The sequence below is a fragment of the Candoia aspera genome, chromosome 1, assembly GCF_035149785.1.
Source record: "Candoia aspera isolate rCanAsp1 chromosome 1, rCanAsp1.hap2, whole genome shotgun sequence".
NCBI lineage: Eukaryota > Metazoa > Chordata > Lepidosauria > Squamata > Boidae > Candoia > Candoia aspera.
In genome coordinates, this window is record NC_086153.1 from 231121421 (window position 1) to 231140228 (window position 18808).

Here is an 18808-nt window from a genome sequence, read left to right on the forward strand (position 1 = left end):
ATTGCTTCATTTGCAGGATGACATCATTGTGCAAATGATGTGATTTGCATCATTTGTGTAATTATCATGCATACAACACAAATTACATCATTTGCAAAGACCATTGTGTCACGGTCCACTAAATCAAGGTTTCACTGTCCGACTAATGGGTGATTGGAATTTAAAAGCTGGAGAAATAGAGGAACCTGGAATCCTTCCCCCAGACAGCAAAGTCAAATAGTCAGTAGACCAGCAGTCAGATGGGAAAGCATCAGGCCAAGATGAAATGCCCACTGAACTGTTTAAAGATGCAGAAGAGGCATTAAAGTTCTAAAAGCTGTATGTCAACATATGTGGAACAAGGCTATGGGGCTTCAAAATGAGGAAAAATTGGTGTATATATACCTCTATTAAAGAGGGAAGAGACAAACGAATGTGCAGATTACCAAACCATTGTGTTAATTCCTGTAGCAAGTAAAGCTGTGCTTAAGACCTTACAAAGAGAAACAGCCAGGAGGAGGAAGAAATGCCTAATCAACAAACGGGTTTTAGAAAAGGCAAACAGACACAAAATCAGGTAGCTAAGGTAAGATGGGTAACGGAAAGAGCAAGAGAAGACAAGAAGATTTCCTTTGCTTCACTGATTCAGTGAGGTATTTGGTTGCGTAGATCACGATGGAATGTGAAACATATTACGGTTCATGGGTGTGGCAAAACACCTGATCAAGAGGAATCTTTCCAATAAACAAGAAGTTACTCTACATCTTGAATTTGGAGAAACAGAAAGGTTCAGAATAGAAGAAAAACAAGATGCATATCAGGATGAATCAAGATGCGTATCTACAGTAATTAACTTGTACACCAAATACAAGAATGCAGGATTTGATTCAGGGGAATCCACATGGAGAGTTTAAAAAGTCAAGGTGGGAAGCACAATTGTGCAATCAAAGGCCCACCACTTTTTGATGTTAATTGCACACATAAAAAGGGCAGAGCTTTGATTGCACAGTCATGGCCACCATCTTGACTTTTTAAACCCCTCCCCCCTCAGATGCCCCTCATCTGATTGAAAGTAATGGCGTCTGCAGGGGATGCCATTGTAAACCGCCCAGAGTCCCCCTTTGGGAGGAGATGGGTGGTGGCAAAATTTGACAGATAAATAAATAAATGTCAAGATGGTGGGTACAGTGCCCCAACCAAAGCCCTACTCCTTTTGTACATGTGGGGGAGACAATGGGATCTAGGAGATCACTGGAATGTCCTTGGGAGACCAGCACCTATCCAAACAATAAGCAGGAGTCATGCACAAGTCAATGAACTTTAATTAATTACTTGGAGACTACTACGGATGTTGCTTCAGGAAGTGCTTGCAATTTTACAAGTGTTAACAGTTGTAGACAAAACCTGGCTCACCTAAAGCAACGTTGAAGATTCAACATCATTTTACTGGCACGCAAACCGCAAAACAGTACATACCAGACCCCCAGCAAAGCTCTGACACTTGGCTGAGCGGCCATGAGCAAAAGAAGAACCAGAGCTTATGTACCTTTGGCCCACTACAGTGCAAAGGCAAGACAAGGAAAAAGGCAGACACAATGGAAATCACAGTGTGACATCAGAATGTTTTTGATAAACCCGTCTGGGTGACCTTCTTATTGCTGTATTTATCCCTTCCTACTAGGTCAGCGTGCTAGTGATTTGTGATTTCTAGTGATTTTGTGGCTCTGAGATGTGGTCAGTGAATAGAAGCAATTTGGTTTACTGGGCCACTGGTCCCTGACTGATTCTTCCCCCTGCTGAGACTCAGGACCAATTCAGTTTGCTGTGAATGTTTTCTTACAAGGGCACTTTAAGCAGCGGGGGGCGGGGGGAGGCAATCTCATAGGTTTGATAGTAAATGAATGCAGCTCAAAAGTGTATGGGTGGGTGGGTCCTTTTACCACCACACCCAGAAAAGTGAAATTGATTATGGAAATAGGGGCATTCCATAATGTCACTCAGATACATCTTACAACTTAGGAAGTTCCTTGTCAGTTTTTATCATGAGGAGACTTCTCCAGCAGCTCGGTGAAGATGGACTGGAGCTTCTCCTTCCAAATTTAGGATATCTTTCTCAACAAGAGCAGAATATACGGAAGCATTATAACTGAAGTTAGTAAAATAAATGTAAGACAGGTCTATCTATTTCCACTGGCTCCGACATCAGTGTAAAAACTACTTTATAAGATAAAAACTACGTTCCTGCATCATGCTCAGTCATAATATGATCTGCTTGTTTTAGTATGAAGTGCCAATTGTCTTTTATTTACTTGATTATGTAAAGGAGGCAATGCTAAGTATGATACGGGTTGTGGTCTATTACATCAAAAACTTCTCTTTTTCCTTCCCTGTCTCTCACTCTCCTTTTCTCACTCACCCACTCATTTTATGCTCTACTTGTTCAATGTGAGCTGCATTGGTTGCCAGTTTGCTTCTGGGTCCAATTTAAGGTGCTGTTTTTGACCTTTAAAGCCCTACATAGCGTGGGGCCGGGTTATTTGAGGGACCACCCCTTCCCAACTACATCTGCCTGTCCCATCAGGTCCAGCAGAAGAGGCACATTGCGGGTCCCATCTGCTAAGGACTTACATCTGGCAAGACCCAGGAGATGGGCCTTTTCTGCCGTGGCACCTGCCCTATGGAATATCATCCCCCTGCCCTGAGGTGAGACTGGCCCCATCCTTGATGTCCTTCTGAAAATCCCTCAAAACTTGGCTGTGTCGAGAGGCTTGGGGGTCTCAGAGAAATGGCGATTTAATGAGGTGGCTACATTAACATCTAACGTTATCTCCTAGCCTTTTAATAATAATATCACTAGTTTTTTAATTGTGGAGTGTTTTGAATATTGATATTTTATGGTTTGTTATTGTACAGCGCCCAGAGTCACCTCATGTGACATGGCATCCGTATGAATATGATAAATAGATATCTACCTTCAGGGCCCCTAATTTTGTTCCATTTTATTTATATGCTTTATATGGCCACCCAACTTGCACAAAAAGAATTATGGGTGGTTTACATATGATAAAAAAATAAATAAAAAAGGCCCATAACAAAACATAAAACCTTTGCAACATAACATCACTGAGGCAATCAGAACATATTCCAATTCAAAATTCAATAACAGAATCTTGCAAGTCTGAAAGCACAAATCTCTCACCATCCCCTTTACAGCCCAAGAAACTAGGGAGGGTCTCTTCTGACCCGCTTGCCCTGCCCACATTCCTGCTGCAAGTTAAGTTGCCTTTTATCTGACTGTTCCCTTGGCTGTCTCTCCTCATCCTGTCTCCCAAGGTCATTCCCACATACCATAACAAAGGCCAACATAATTGGGACCAACCAGAGTTGAAACGGACTTCATGGCACATAAAACAATCAGTCAATCAGAACAAATCCCAGATCTCTCAACTGTTCTTCATAAGGCTTGATTTCCAGACCCTTTACAATCTTGGTAGCCTTCTTCTGAACTCACTCCACTCTGTCACTGTTGAGACATAGCTGACAGGGCAGGGAAGCTTTCTTCAAGCCTAGTTGCCCACAGATCCCAAACAGTTGCTCTACGCACAGTCCTTCCCTGCTTGCCCCTAACCATGGCACCAACACATCCCAGCAACCAATTTTTCTGCCACGTCCTCAGGTTTCGCTCCATCTAATCTGCTGCCCATGCCTGAAGCAGCCTGAGGTATTCCTTAATTGTTCTGCTTTAACAGTAATGCCTTCCAGCTTCAGCAGCCAACAAGCCACAGCGGTTTTCCTGTGGGATACTCTGGTATGTCCCACTGACCAACTGGTGCTGAAATCAGGTGACCCCCATGGGTGACATCAGCCCATCACCCCAGTGGCCACTGCAGGCTGGTGTGGGCACACTCCCTCCCATCACTCCCTGGACACTGTCCTTGAGGGCCACTCTGCAGCTGACCAGCAGTGGCAATGTGGGGAACGGCACAGGGGAGATACACAGAGAGCGCAGTTTCCCTTTGCCACACCCTGACCTCTCAGGCTGCTTTGGAACATGGGTTTAGGGCTCTTCTTCTCCTCAGAACTTGGTTTCCTCTCAATTAATGTAGGGTACAGAAACCTCAAGTGGAAAGCTATGCAATTCAGACAAAATATAAATACTGGGGCCAAGAAGTTCTGTGCTATGAAATCGGTAACAATTGCTGAAAATAAGTACAGGAACACAGGGGTGTCCACAGATGGGAGTCAACAACGTCAAAATGGTGGGTGCAACTGGCCAACTGAAGCCCTGCCCCCTTTTAGTGTGCAGTGCACACACTGCACACATGAAAAAGCAGCGCGGCCTCAATCTCTCAGTCATATCCACCATTTTGATGCTGCTCCCCCACCCACCCTTGGATATTCCCTTACTGTTGTTCTTTTGTGAGTCCTGGAAAGGAACAAACATTAGAACTGTCCTATATACACTGAAATCTCTCTGACCCTCCAAACTCTTCTGACATTTCACAGCCATCACCTGTACATTTCCAACCTTATTTCTGCAGCATTAAAGACTAGAAACTCAGTTACTGACAGACAGAAAAGAGAAGATGCTCAGAATAAGGAAATTTTGAACGGAGTTCAAAGCCAAATTAAATCTTCTCCAATGTCACTGCACAAGCACAGAATGATTTTTTGGCTGGGTACTTCAGAAGGAACAACTGAAACTATGAATGACCTCGCCGTTAAAAGTGTTTAGAGCCAGGCAAGCAGGTGTAGCAAGCCAACCACTCTCCAACAGCCTCTTTCGAAACAGCAGGCACCCACCACAAGAAGGCAAATGTGGACTCCCACTTCTGCCCAGCCCCGGCTCTCGTTTCCTGCCTCAGCTCAGGAGCCAAGGGCTCAGGGGGGTCGGGGCCTCCGGCTTCCTCCGCCGGGCCCAGGCAGCCCTCGCACCCACATTGCCGGCACGTGACCGGAAACCCAGCCGCTTCTGAGCTCCTCCCGGCTGTTGCACGAGCAGCCCCAGGCTGAAATGGCCGCAGCGCCTCTGCACTCGTGCTGGGGGGTCCCTGAGCTCCGCTTCTTCCATTCCCTCCTGGCCTTCTGGTGCGGTAAGTGCCGGGAAAGGGGCCTGGGCCTGTTCCTCCAGCACAGCCCTGTTTTCCTCCAGATTTCACTCTCCTCCGTTGACCTAATTCCCTCATAGTCTCCAGGGCTCCCCTCTAGCATCCCCAGATGACTTTGCCTTTTTTCCCTCCTTCTTCAGCATTCGTGGGCAGTGGCTCTGCCGTGACAGTGACCCAGGCGCCAACCTTTGCCAAAGGCTTCCCAGGGAAAGATGTTTCCTTCAGTTGCTCTGTTGATGCTGAAGACTACAAGTTTTTTTGGTATCGCCAAGTGCCTGGGAAGACAGAGCTGGAAGTCCTTGGGTACTTCTCCAGTTTCTCAGACAAACTTGAAGAGAGCCCAGCGGAGTGGAAGGGTCGGCTGAAAGCAAAGTGGAAAGACAGAACAAACAAAAGATCCATGAGCTTGGATCTGACAGTTCAGCCAGATGACACAGGCTTCTATCTCTGTGCTCCGGTAGACACGGTGAATGAGGGAGGAAATGGGACTGTTACAAATCTGAAGAACAGAATAAGCCTCCCCAGCTTTTCCTGATTTCTTCTGATGTCATCTCCATGCAGCTTTCATTCAACATCCTGAGGCCAAAATGGAAACCTCACCTCTATCTGCCATCTCCAATCGTAGGCCTTCTGGATGTGCAAGGCTATAACTTCCAGGCTGGCTAGGGATGATGGGAGTTGTACTCCAAAGCATCCAGTAGACATCTGGTGGGGAAGGGTCCTACACACTGAGGACACACAGATGGCTTCATACAAACTCATTTGCATTGTGCTAGTATTAGCCCAGGGTGCTCCCTTTCCAAAACCATTCTGTAAGAACCCCAGGGTATGAGGTGCAGCCTCAACTCCCACATTCCTACAAGCCACAATGCACAGTAGTTGTCTTGTCTTGTCTTGTCTTAGGGTGTGGTGAATTCAGCCCCTGTGGTTCTTGTAGTTAGTATGTTAATTATGGTTGATTCCATAAACCATGATTAAAACCACCAAGACATATGCTGTATGCAAACCCAGTCACCAAATGCCCTTTCCAGGAGAACTCTATCTCATCCTGGAACGTGATGGTGGACCTCTGCCTGTGGGGAAAGACTTTATATCTTCCACTAAAGAAACCTAGGATCAGCCTACATAGGTCTGTGATTTGGGGTATGGGAGATTTTTTTTAGGTCTGTGCATGAGCTTTTCTGTATAAAGCAACAGGGTCCTGCCACAGCTATAATGTCTATAAAATCTATACAACATCACAACCTATTTGGGGAACAGGTAACTCGGTTGACATACTTCTGGGTATTGCCCTAGGTATAGTTATATCCAGATATATATCCAGATAAGGTCCTGCTCCCTCCCTCAGTTTGTTGGCCAGCATCACCACCCCATTTCTCTTTCTCAATTAACAATAGGTCCCAAGATCCCTTTTCTTCTCCCCTTCCCATTTTTAAATCAAATTAGCCCAGGTGGGAAGTTTGCTCTTAATACTATACTTATTGGCTTTTAACTGAATAGCTCATATAAATGTGCATATATTTCTATATTAAAAAGATTGCAGTGAAGATATATTTTCTGGAGCTCCGTAAGGAAAAGGGACAGTTCCTTAAAATGTAAGAAAACATGTTCAAATTTAATCAGCCTGCCACTCATTGCCAGAAGGAAAGGCTATTTTGAAATATTTTCTTTCTCAAATTTAGCAAAACAGAATCTTATTATAGTAATTTTGCAAAATGACTCCAAAAATGAACATGCTCAACTTGCAACATAGAGAAATGCCTGCTTTAAAAGATGTACTGACTCTTTTATTTCAGTCCAGCAACCAAACCAGACACTGAGTTTAGACATACTAAGCCACTCTTGGTTTAAATCATAGTTTACTGAGTGACCATAGCAACTTGGTTCACACACAATGCTAAACCAGGGATGGGTGGCTGGGCGATCTGTTTAATGTTAGTAGCAGGGCCAGTGTGAGCAGATGGGAACAAGTCAATGCTGTCCAAAAACAGCTATGGTTTTCTAAGATTTAGGATTATGCTTTTTTTTTCTGCGTGTTTTTGTGGGTATTGAATCAGTGTTAAGGCTTCCACTATAATTTCTTCCCCCACTGTGGCGGAAATCTGCTGACATTTAGCAGCAGTGGTAAAAGAGGCCTTGGGGGGCCACAACTGGCTCAAGGGCCACAGGTTCCCCATTCTTTTGCATTGCCATAAAAGTGGTACCCAAGCATTTGGAGACCCAGTGAAGAAGCCATTAAGCTTAGCCAAGCCCTAGCAAGCAACACCATAATTTGGTGGTGGTGAACCCAATCTAGCACCAACTTCCAATTGCTTGCATTCCTACCAAAAACAAAAAATCTCACCCAGAGATGGCAAACATCTGTTAAACTGCCAGGAAAAGCCACTTTTCAGTTTCCTCTTCATCAATGTGCTACAGCAGAGGCAGCAGCACATCTGTGCTGCCTGTACAGCCTCAGATCTCTCAGGAATCTCCCTGATGTAGTCAGGGAGAGGTTTAATTGGCAATTAAAGCTTTGACAGATTAATCACATTAGTGCCCTGTTCCAGCTGAGGTTAGTCGTAACAAACCATTTTCTTCCATTGGTTTAATGGGATGTGCAGCTGAATCCTCTCTGCTTACCTGGCAGAGAATTTCACTTGCTTCAGAGTGCCTCCCTTTCATGTAATTCTGGAGACAGCATTCCATCAGATGTGTGGAATTTCCTTTGTAAAAACATTGAGAAAGTGAGGCAGACATCCCACTAATAAACCAAACTGGGGCCACTGAGCTGATTAGCATCAAGTTCATCGCCTTACTTTAGATGGTAAGAACCTTTTAACAATAAAATCCACTTACCCATAAGCAGACACCAGTCAACTTTAATGGAAAGATGGAATTGTATCCATGTTTTAACCGTTGCTCTTTCAGTTGCTCTCTCCACAAAATCATTCTGACAGTGACTCATGCCCTTATCACCACACAGACTACTATAATGCAGTCTGCATGAAGCTTCCTTTCAAATGACCCAGAAATTGCCGTTGGCTCAAAATGCAGCAGTTTGGTCACTGACAGGGACTACTGGCTTAACAGCATAACTGTGCTACGGTCACTGTACAGAACTGGTGGCCAAAAGGTTCCTGTTAAATCTATGAAGTCCTATGTGTCTTGTCTCCCACTTGCCTTCAGAACTGTCTTCACCAACTAGAATTGGCTGCCCTATAGAGGGGATGTGTGGGGTCCCCACCCCTCAAATGGTTAAGGGGATTTTGGGGCTAGAGGAAGATGTTCTCATTGGCCCCCATATTATGGAATCTTCGGGTGTGTTGGGTGCCGACCCTGCTTTTCACAAAGCTCTTGAAATGGTCCTGTTCAGACCGGCAGTTGGGCATTAGCAGTGGGGTTGGATCATCTCTTTTGATTTTGCTATATTATTTTGGTGGATGGGTTTGGATTCTGGTTAGAAGTTTTGTTAATCAGGTGATATGAATCTGAACTAATGAAAGTATAGGAGTGTAGTGACATTTTAAAGTGTTTAGTGTACTTTATTCACGTCAGCTTCCTGAGGCCCTTACCAGGATACCCATTCTGTAATAAATAAATCAAGGAATAAAGAAAGCTCTGCATCTTCGAATGATCATCAGTGATGCTGTCATGGTAAACATATCCATCTCACTCTGGAGAAATATGAGGTGGGATCTAGAGCACTTGCCCTTTCAACATTACCAGTAATAATATCATACGAGTTTGACAGTATAAGGCAGAAATAACATTTGATAGAGCTACCACTGCAAAAATCCAAATCACCTCTAGATAGCAATGAAGAGACAAAGAAACCTCAGGTCATCCCAGATTTTCCCAGTCTGGATATGTTCGCCCTAACATTTGACAGCTCAAGCTCTGGTGAAATCCTCTAAATTATGAACAGGAGCACTGATGGAGGATTCAGGTTAAACACTTAGCCAGCAAGAAAGTCCAAAGTGGAATCAATGATCATACGGTGTTGGATCAAGGTGGTGGTTGGGAATGGGAGTGAGGGTATTCAGATCCTAGTCTGCCTTCAGCCCCCAAAGCTCACTGGGTGACTTTGGGCTGGTCGGTCTCTCTCAGCCCAGGTTGTTGTGGGGAAAATGGTAGGAAGAGCACTATGTACATGGTCTTGAGCTACTGAAGGAAGGCAGAATATAAATCTAACAAGCAAATAAAGCTAGATTTGGATGAAACCTTTATCAGGCAGAGGACTTCACTTGAAATAGTACTCCAGTAAATAGGCAGGTCAGGATACAAAGAAAATCAGAATAAATGTAAATGAAATTTAGATCAAATTAACTTAAATACATAAATGCAAGTCATCCCATGGGTTTAATAATTTCCTTCCTCTGTCACATTAAAATAACTTGGCAACAATTCTTCAAGGGGCTCTGAAATTGCATGCGACCTATGGCTGTAACATAATTCACTGAATGTCACCATTGTCTAGGTTCACACTGAGCCATAAACTATGTTTTACAAACCACAGTGGCAAAGCAGATTGTGAAACAGACATATGTGTCATGACACTGCACTGTCCTCATTTGCTAAGCAAACATAGATCATCTTGTGGCTGGCTCTAAGAAGAAGTGAAAATGAACTTATACCCAACCTATGGTCAGGAGCCAGTTAAAGAAGGCTATCTCAACTGGGCACACTCAATGTGTGTCAGACCACAGCTCCCATCACCCTCAGCCAATACACTGGGAGGGAGGGATGGGTGTTGGGGTCCTCCTCCCAAGGGTATCCGATTGCGGAAGTCCAGTTTAAAGCATTCTACAGCAATCCCTTTTCCACCACTTTAGAGCCACAGCCTTGCATCACGAAACCCAGCCCTGCTGCTTCTAAGTCCTACATTCCAGTTAAACACTCCCACATCCTCTGCAAAGAAATAGTGCATGCTTCTGATCCATAGTGCTGCTTGTAAAGGCATGGTGCTTAATAAGTGCAAGGGGAAATGTAATGTATAACTCAGCCTGAAAAAAGCTTTCTTCTCTTTTGCTTGTACTGTAGTAGCCTGGAAAGCTACAGAATGGAGCATGCAGCCTGCTAGATTGAGGTTGCCACAGTCTGAATACACAAAACTCAACTGCTAACATTGTCACCATCTCATGATTGTCTGAACTTTTGCAGCCTCCATCGGCTAGTTGTGGGTATGTTGGAGCAGCAGACAGAAGCACTGCAATGTTGTTCAGCTGTGGACATAGTACAGAATCATTCTAGACCCCTCCTGTAAAAGGCAGAATGCAATGGAGGCTTGACCAGGGCTACCAGACCTGGCCCACAAAAATCCACATGATCACGAAATGGTAGCAAAGAATCTGATCTGGCAGTAACCCTTGTAGTTTTAAACCACGAATTATAACCCAGTATATTCCTTGAACTCAGCTATTCTGTTTTATAATAAACCATGGTTCAACAAAGCCATGGCTTAGCCCTATGCTATATGAAAGGCCTCTAGGGGTAAAGCTCCAGCAAGGGCTCACGGTCTGTCTGTCACTCAGGTTTCAATTTTCAAAGAGAAGAGAAAAGGAGGTATGTCTTTTGCTTAAAGTAATGATGGATAGAAAAATCTTCCTGCATTTTTTCCTTACCAGTTCCCATTTAATTTGATGAGAGGGAGATGAGGAATTTTGGAAACATTCCCAAGAATGGAATGTGGTATTCCTGCATTTATTTAGTTACGATGTAGCCAATGGGGAAGAAGGCATGGTCTTCCTTTCACTGTGCAGTTGACTGTCTCATCTGATCTGCACCCTCCTTGGCTTTCCATGTCTCCCCAAAGGAAGATTTGATGAATCAACTCTTTTTACTGTTTTGCTTGTTTGTTTTTAATAGTCCTACCACTCCTGACACTGTTAAGGTGGAGTCCTCCGACACCCTTAAGAAATTGTTAGAGAATTTTGGGAAAAAATGAAGGAATTATCCACCTAATACATTTGCCCACAAAATGCTCTGGTTTAAAGAGTAGCATTACAGTCTGTTCTATTTTGAACTTTAATATGAGTCAGAGCAGAGAGAGGTCCAAACCTTTCCCTGATATTGCTTATAAATAATGTACCTGTAGAAGCACCAGGATGGAAACGCTCCTTTATTTTTTTGCCTCTTTCATTACATCTTTTCCTTCCAAAAAGGATAACACCCTTCTGTTTCTTTAAACTGATTTTTTTTACTCTGCTTGAAAGTGACAATCTTCAGACTTTGTGAATTCTCACCCCCCAAAATATGAATAAACTATTCCAAATTTGAAGATGAATTTTTAGACATGCAAGCCCAGCATTAGTGATTTAAGATTTTTAATAGCACGCTGTGCTATATGCAGAGGGCAGGGGTTTAAAGGAGTGGGGAGTTCAGAGTGTACAAAATTTGATGTGTAATCATATATGATCATCTCAGCTTTTTAGCAGTCATGACAGGAAATCTGAGGAGGGGTAAACAGTTTGCTGGCAGGTTTGCAGAGAATATTAAATTATCCAGGGTGGTAAAAAACCAAAAGTGATTTGAAGAGCCCCCCCAAAATCTCTAAACCAAGTGAATGATCAACCAAATGATAAATGAGGTACAATTTAGATAAGTGTAAAATTATGCACACTGGGGCAATACCCTCTCCCTTCAAATATACTCTCATGGGATCAGAGCTGTCTGTAACTAACCAGGAGAAAGATTTTGAGGTCATAGTGGGTAGCTCAAAAAAGATATTGACTCAGGGTGGCAGCTTTGAAGAAGACTAAGGGTTGATGGGAAAGGGACTGAAAATAAATGCTAACACCGTAATGCCCTTATACAAATCTGCATGTGGAACAGTGTGTCTACCTCTGGTTGCTATCCTTGAAAAAGAATATAAAAGAGCTGGAAAAAGTGCAGAAGAGAGAAGCCAAAATTATCAAATGACTCAAAATGCCTTTTCTACATTACAAAACACTAGGATGAGGCATCATCTGTCTGATTGGGAAGAGATTTAGAACAGACCAAAGGGGTGGGGAAAAGAACTTTATTGAACTTGTGGAATTCATTACTGTAAGACATAGCAAAGGACACTAACTTGAATTGAATAAATTATTGGAGGACAGATCCATCAGGGACTATCAATTTTGGAAATTATTTCCAGGTCGGGGCACCAAATCTCCACATTCCAGTTTCAAGGGAACAATGACGAGAGAAGTACGTCTCTGTTTCCTGCTGATGAAAACCCTTTATCTATGTGGCTACAGGTTAGGGTAAAGTAACTAAAATCAAAGCAGCAAAATGATTGAAAATCAGCCTTTCCCAATTTAATACCTTCCTGTCAAGGGTTTGGATCCTATCAACCAATGGCATTTGTGGTCATTCTGGCTGAGGAGGGCAAGATTGGCCATCCAAGACATCTGGAGAGTATCAGACTGGGAATGGCTTATCTAAATTGAGCTTTACATCTGAACACCCTATATCAGAACTGGCAGACTGGCACGCACCATATTCAGTTGAATTCTGTTCCCCCAGTCCCTTTCTGTTGGCTAAGCTAGCCATAGCTGATAGGAATTTGAGGATACCAAATGTCCTCTTCCTGCTTTCAGTGTTTCCTTAAAAAGAGTTGATTTGGAAAGAATCCCAGGAAATATAAATGGTACAAAACAAGAAACTAACTCAATTTTTGTTGTTAGTTGCCAGATTTACTATAGCAGAACACTGGAAAAGTAAAGTACATCTTTCTTTAAATAAATGGTATTTACAAGTGTGGGAAATAGCATTGGCTGAAAAACTAACACAGCAGCACGGTCTCTTGAAGAATCATTTAATTAAAGGATCATCTTATTCATATTTGACCTCCATTTTTTTCTTCCTTCCAGCCCAATGGAAGGTGAGAAAGAAATTACGTAATGTGGCTGAGACTGTCATCTTTCCAAAAACTAGCCCTTAATTTGCCATGGCTGGAGAAGCTGGCAAAAGAAAGGTGGAGTTTAAAAATGAGCTAGATCCAGCCAGAGGCTGCAGAGAAATATATTTCAGGGGGGGGAAATCCCCAATGCATCCCTGTGGGAGAGGCAATTGGGCAATGCTGCAGACTTCCCCATACTTAAGCTCCCCTCCCTCCGGGTCACATGATCCAGAGAATTGCTGCTGCTAAGGGGCTGGAAAGAATTTGAGAAGTTTGGTTCTATGGCTTTTCCCTGCCTTATTTTTAGTAACATCAATAGAGTAATTCCTAATTGATTATCCTGATCTATATCAATGTTTTTCTGGATATAAATACTGAATATGGATGTTGAAAATTATGTATCTTTCTTTAAAAATATAAATATATGTATATATACTTAGACCATGATTTTGGGTTTTTTCCTTTTGTATAATTCTGCTTATGTGTTTTTTAATTCTTCTGTTGTTTTCAGTATCTTGTTGAGCACAATCTCTTTAGATAACTTTAGAAGTCATATTCCAAACTTTTTCTCTGCCATCTAAATGGGATCAAAGCAAGAACCATTGGAATGATGGCAGCTCACGGATGGAATGGCCTTTTGAGGCACGTTCACCTGTTGTATTTAAGTACCAAGCAAAAATATATCCAATCTCTCAGACTTTTCAGAATCACTAAGGATCAGCTTTCTACCAGAGGACATTTTTTATTTTATCAACTGAAAAGATTGCTGCTATTTCCTTTTGCTGCATTAGCTTGTATTTTTCTTGTTTTCTTGTTGCTGACTCTTACTACATTGTTCACCGTTCTGGGAACATCAATTTATCTTGAAGAAGTGTTGGGGTACAAATTAGTTAATATATCTTTCCCATGTGTAATAAAGAATTACTTTCCTATTTTAGAAAAGTGGCCAGCTTGGTTAGTTCCTGGTTTCTACCAAAGTGCATTGTGATGAAAACTAGAAACGGAGATGCATATCAAAGATTTTGCCAGGAGTTCTCTTATTCTGCAGGCATGCCCACATGAGAGAGAGAGAGAGAGGAGTGTTCAGGAAATCAAAAGCATCCATTTTCCTTTCCACTGGCAGCCCACTCAGGGTCAAGATGGCTTTATTTATTTATTTCAATTTATAAAGCCACCCATCTCAGACTGTGGCTGGCCCAGTTCCATCTAGGGGTGCTTCCAACATCTGCTCTCCTCTTTCTTGGTCATACAGCATGATGATGGGTGTATGAAGTGGGAGCAAAATGTGGATGCCCTGGTACTTTCTCTTCCCATTCTCCATAGGCTCACTTTAGTCCCAGTCCCTGCTGATCTTCTCCAATTAGTTGACTCTGTGACCAGTTTTCTCCTCCTAATCACTGGTCAGCGGTAACTCAGCACTACAACCTGCCAGCCAATCACAGGACAAGGCACCACAGCTGTCAGCCCAGATGGACGTTGTAGCCATCATTCTTGCCAATTCCCTAGGTAGGCAACTTTAGGACTTTCAATTACAATGAGAATGCCTTGAAAAAATATAAAGGGTGAGCCGCAGCACTGGCTGAATGGCAATCAGAATGGCAATGTTGCAGTAGCAAAACTTAGAAACCTACAGCCCGCTGATTCATGCTGCAAAGGAAACAGTGACACTGGCAGGGACACAGTTAAAACTAATTGTTAGACAGTTATATCCCTCTCCACGTTAATCCTGGGAAACACACCACTTCTGCATAGGCAACATCAATTACACAAATGCACCCAAACGTCATGTATGTTCAGAATCAACCATCCATTTTTCTAATAACTGCTCTCAAACACACAAAAATATATGCTTGCACACATATATTTTTGTTGAATTTTGCAGACTAACTGTGGCTCAGAAATGCAAGAGCAAATGAGAAATTTAGCTATTTTGTTTTGCTGTTCTCAGGCAGCTGGCAATTCTCGATTACAGATTAAAATATTGAGAATTGATTAAGGATTCATCAGAAGGATATAACCAGGAGGCATCTGGGAACAGCTGCCCATTCAGGAACATAGATAATATCCTGGAGTATTTGAAAAAGAGGCAGGTACATTTAGCAGGAAACAGAGTATGAAGAATACATAGAAATGTGCCAAGACATTCTAAATAATCGGCATGACTTCCAACTATCTCCTGTTATTTAAATTGTCATATATTTTCAGTATTCTAAGCAGCTGGAGCTTCAGCAAAGGACCGTTGCCTTGTCGTGGTGTTGGAGCTTGAGCACCTCAATGATGCCATGAGCTAAACTGTGAAGGGCCACCCAAGACAGGAAGGTCATGACAGAGAGGTCAGACTAAATGCGATTCCTGGGGAAGGTAATGGCAACCCACCCCAGTATTCTTGCCATGAAAACTAAATGGATCAGTACAACCAGAGATACTGTATGTCAGTATACCATCGAAAGATGAGACTCCCAGGTCGGAAGATGGTCAAAATGCTACTGGGGAGGAACAGAGGATGAGTTCACCTAGCCCCAGATGTGATGACACAGCTAGCTCAAAGCCGAAAGGACGGCTATCAGCCGATGGTGCTGGTGGTGAACGGCGAATCCAATGTTCTAAGGATCAACACACCATTGGAACCTGGAATGTAAGATCTATGAGCCAGAGCAAATTGGATGTGGTTATTGGTGAGATGTCAAGATTCAAGATAGACATTTTGGGCGTCAGTGAACTGAAATGGACTGGAATGGGCCACTTCACATCAGATGACCACCAGATCTACTACTGTGGACAAGAGGACCACAGAAGAAATGGAGTAGCCTTCATAATTAATAGTAAAGTGGATAAAGCAGGGCTTGGATACAATCCAAAAAATGATAGAATGATCTCAATTCGAATTCAGGGCAAGCCATCTAACATCACAGTGATCCAAATATACGCCCCAACCACAGATGCTGAAGAAGCTGAAGTAGAGCAGTTCTATGAGGAACTGCAGCACCTACTGGACAACACGCCTAAAAGAGATGTTATTTTCATCACGGGAGACTGGAATGCTAAGGTGGGCAGTCAAATGACACCTGGAATTACAGGTAAGTATGGCCTGGGAGAACAAAATGAAGCAGGACATAGGCTGATAGAATTTTGCCAAGACAATTCACTCTGCATAACAAACACTCTCTTCCAACAACCTGAGAGGCGGCTTTATACATGGACTTCACCAGATGGACAACACCAAAATCAGATTGACTACATCCTTTGCAGCCAAAGGTGGCGGACATCTATACAGTCGGTAAACACAAGACCTGGAGCTGACCGTCATTCAGATCACAAACTTCTTATTGCACAATTTAGGATCAGACTAAAGAGATTAGGGAAGACCCACAGATCAGCTAGATAGGAGCTCACTAATATTCCTAAGGAATATGCAGTGGAGGTGAAGAATAGATTTAAGGGACTGGACTTAGTAGATAGGGTCCCAGAAGAACTCTGGACAGAAGTTCACAACATTGTCCAGGAGGCGGCAACAAAATACATCCCAAAGAAAGAGAAAATGAAGAAGGCAAAATGGCTGTCTGCTGAGACACTAGAAGTAGCCCAAGAAAGAAGGAAAGCAAAAGGCAACAGTGATAGGGGGAGATATGCCCAATTCAATGCAAAATTCCAGAGGTTAGCCAGAAGAGATAAGGAATTATTTTTAAACAAGCAATGCGTGGAAGTGGAAGAAGATAATAGAATAGGAAGGACAAGAGACCTCCTCCAGAAAATTAGAACCATCGGAGGTAAATTCCAGGCAAAAATGGGTATGATCCAAAACAAAGATGGCAAGGACCTAACAGAAGAAGAAGAGATCAAGAAAAGGTGGCAAGAATATACGGAAGACCTGTATAGGAAGGATAACAATATCGGGGATAGTTTTGATGGTGTGGTCAGGGAGCTAGAGCCAAACATCCTGAAGAGTGAGGTTGAATGGGCCTTAAGAAGCATTGCTAATAACAAGGCAGCAGGAGACGATGGCATCCCAGCTGAACTGTTCACAATCTTGCAAGATGATGCTGTCAAGGTAATGCATGCTATATGTCAGCAAATTTGGAAAACACAAGAATGGCCATCAGATTGGAAAAAATCAACTTATATCCCCATACCAAAAAAGGGAAACACTAAAGAATGTTCAAACTATCGAACAGTGGCACTCATTTCACATGCCAGTAAGGTAATGCTCAAGATCCTGCAAGGTAGACTTCAGCAATTCATGGAGCGAGAATTGCCAGATGTACAAGCTGGGTTTAGAAAAGGCAGAGGAACTAGGGACCACATTGCCAATATCCGCTGGATAATGGAAAAAGCCAGGGAGTTTCAGAAAAACATCTATTTCTGTTTTATTGACCATTCTAAAGCCTTTGACTGTGTGGACCATAAAAATTGTGGCAAGTTCTTAGTGGTATGCGGATACCAAGTCATCTTGTCTGCCTCCCGAGGAATCTGTATAACGACCAAGTAGCAATGGTAAGAACAGACCACGGAACAACGGACTGGTTTAAGATTGGGAAAGGAGTACGGCAGGGCTGTATACTCTCACCCTACCTATTCAACTTGTATGCAGAACACATCATGCAACATGCTGGGCTTGAGGAATCCAAGGCTGGAGTTAAAATTGCTGGAAGAAACATTAACAATCTCAGATATGCAGATACCACTTCGATGGCTGAAAGCGAAGAGGGACTGAGGAGCCTTATGATGAAGGTGAAAGAAGAAAGTGCAAAAGCTGGCTTGCAGCTAAACCTAAAAAAAACCAAGATTATGGCAACCAGCTTGATTGATAACTGGCAAATAGAGGGAGAAAACATAGAGGCAGTGAAAGACTTCGTATTTCTAGGTGCGAAGATTACTGCAGATGCTGACTGCAGTCAGGAAATCAGAAGACGTTTAATCCTTGGGAGAAGAGCAATGACAAATCTCAATAAAATAGTCAAGATCAGAGACATCACACTGACAACAAAGGTCCACATAGTTAAAGCAATGGTGTTCCCCGTAGTAACATATGGCTGCGAGAGCTGGACCATAAAGAAGGCTGAGAGAAGGAAGATCGATGCTTTTGAACTGTGGTGTTGGAGGAAAATTCTGAGAGTGCCTTGGACTGCAAGAAGATCAAACCAGTCCATCCTCCAGGAAATCAAGCCAGACTGCTCACTTGAGGGAATGATATTAAAGGCAAAACTGGAATTCTTTGGCCACATAATGAGAAGACAGGACACGCTGGAGAAGATGCTGATGCTAGGGAGAGTGGAAGGCAAAAGGAAGAGGGGCCGACCAAGGGCAAGATGGATAGCTGATATTCTAGAGGTGACGGACTCGTCCCTGGGGGAGCTGGGGGTGTTGACGACCAACAGGAAGCTCTGGCGTGGGCTGGTCCATGAAGTCACGAAGAGTCGGAAGTGACTGAACAAATAAACAACAAGAAAAAAGCAGCTGGAGGCACCTAGCTGACCTTGACTGATCTTGCAAAATTTAAGGATGGCCAGACCTGATTAGTACTTGGATAGGAGACCACCAGGAAATCCCAGGGCTATAAACTCATTTGGGAAATTTAAAAAAAAAATTAACCTGGAAGAAGGCAATGGCAAACCACTTCTGTACTGTTGCCAAGAAAATTGCACAGACATGGAGATGAAGCAGCGGCATCCATGGGGAGGTGGGTCAAGCAGGGGAAGTTGGTGGATGTGGTGTTGCACCTTGCATCTTGCCTTTTTTGACCCCCAGCCCCATGAATGCCACTGACATGAAGTCAGCATGAGTTGAGTTTAACTTGATATGACCTTTTAACTTTCCAGTGAGAAGCTCACTGTTCAAATGTAGAGGTGGGCTACTGGAG

General features: G+C 43.1%; 1 long non-coding RNA gene and 1 gene segment (V, D, J or C); both read left to right on the forward strand.

The window, feature by feature from the left end:
• Nucleotides 1–1908: 1908 nt before the first annotated feature.
• On the forward strand, nt 1909–2362 carry LOC134489845 (uncharacterized). The gene is made up of 2 exons (XR_010067173.1): nt 1909–2134; nt 2268–2362. It is a non-coding gene; the product is annotated as an uncharacterized LOC134489845 (long non-coding RNA).
• Nucleotides 2363–4806: 2444 nt separating this feature from the next.
• LOC134489852 (Ig heavy chain V region-like) lies at nt 4807–6384 on the forward strand. The segment is given in 2 exon segments: nt 4807–5072; nt 5228–6384. Coding segments are annotated over 2 exon segments (474 nt in total).
• Nucleotides 6385–18808: the final 12424 nt, after the last annotated feature.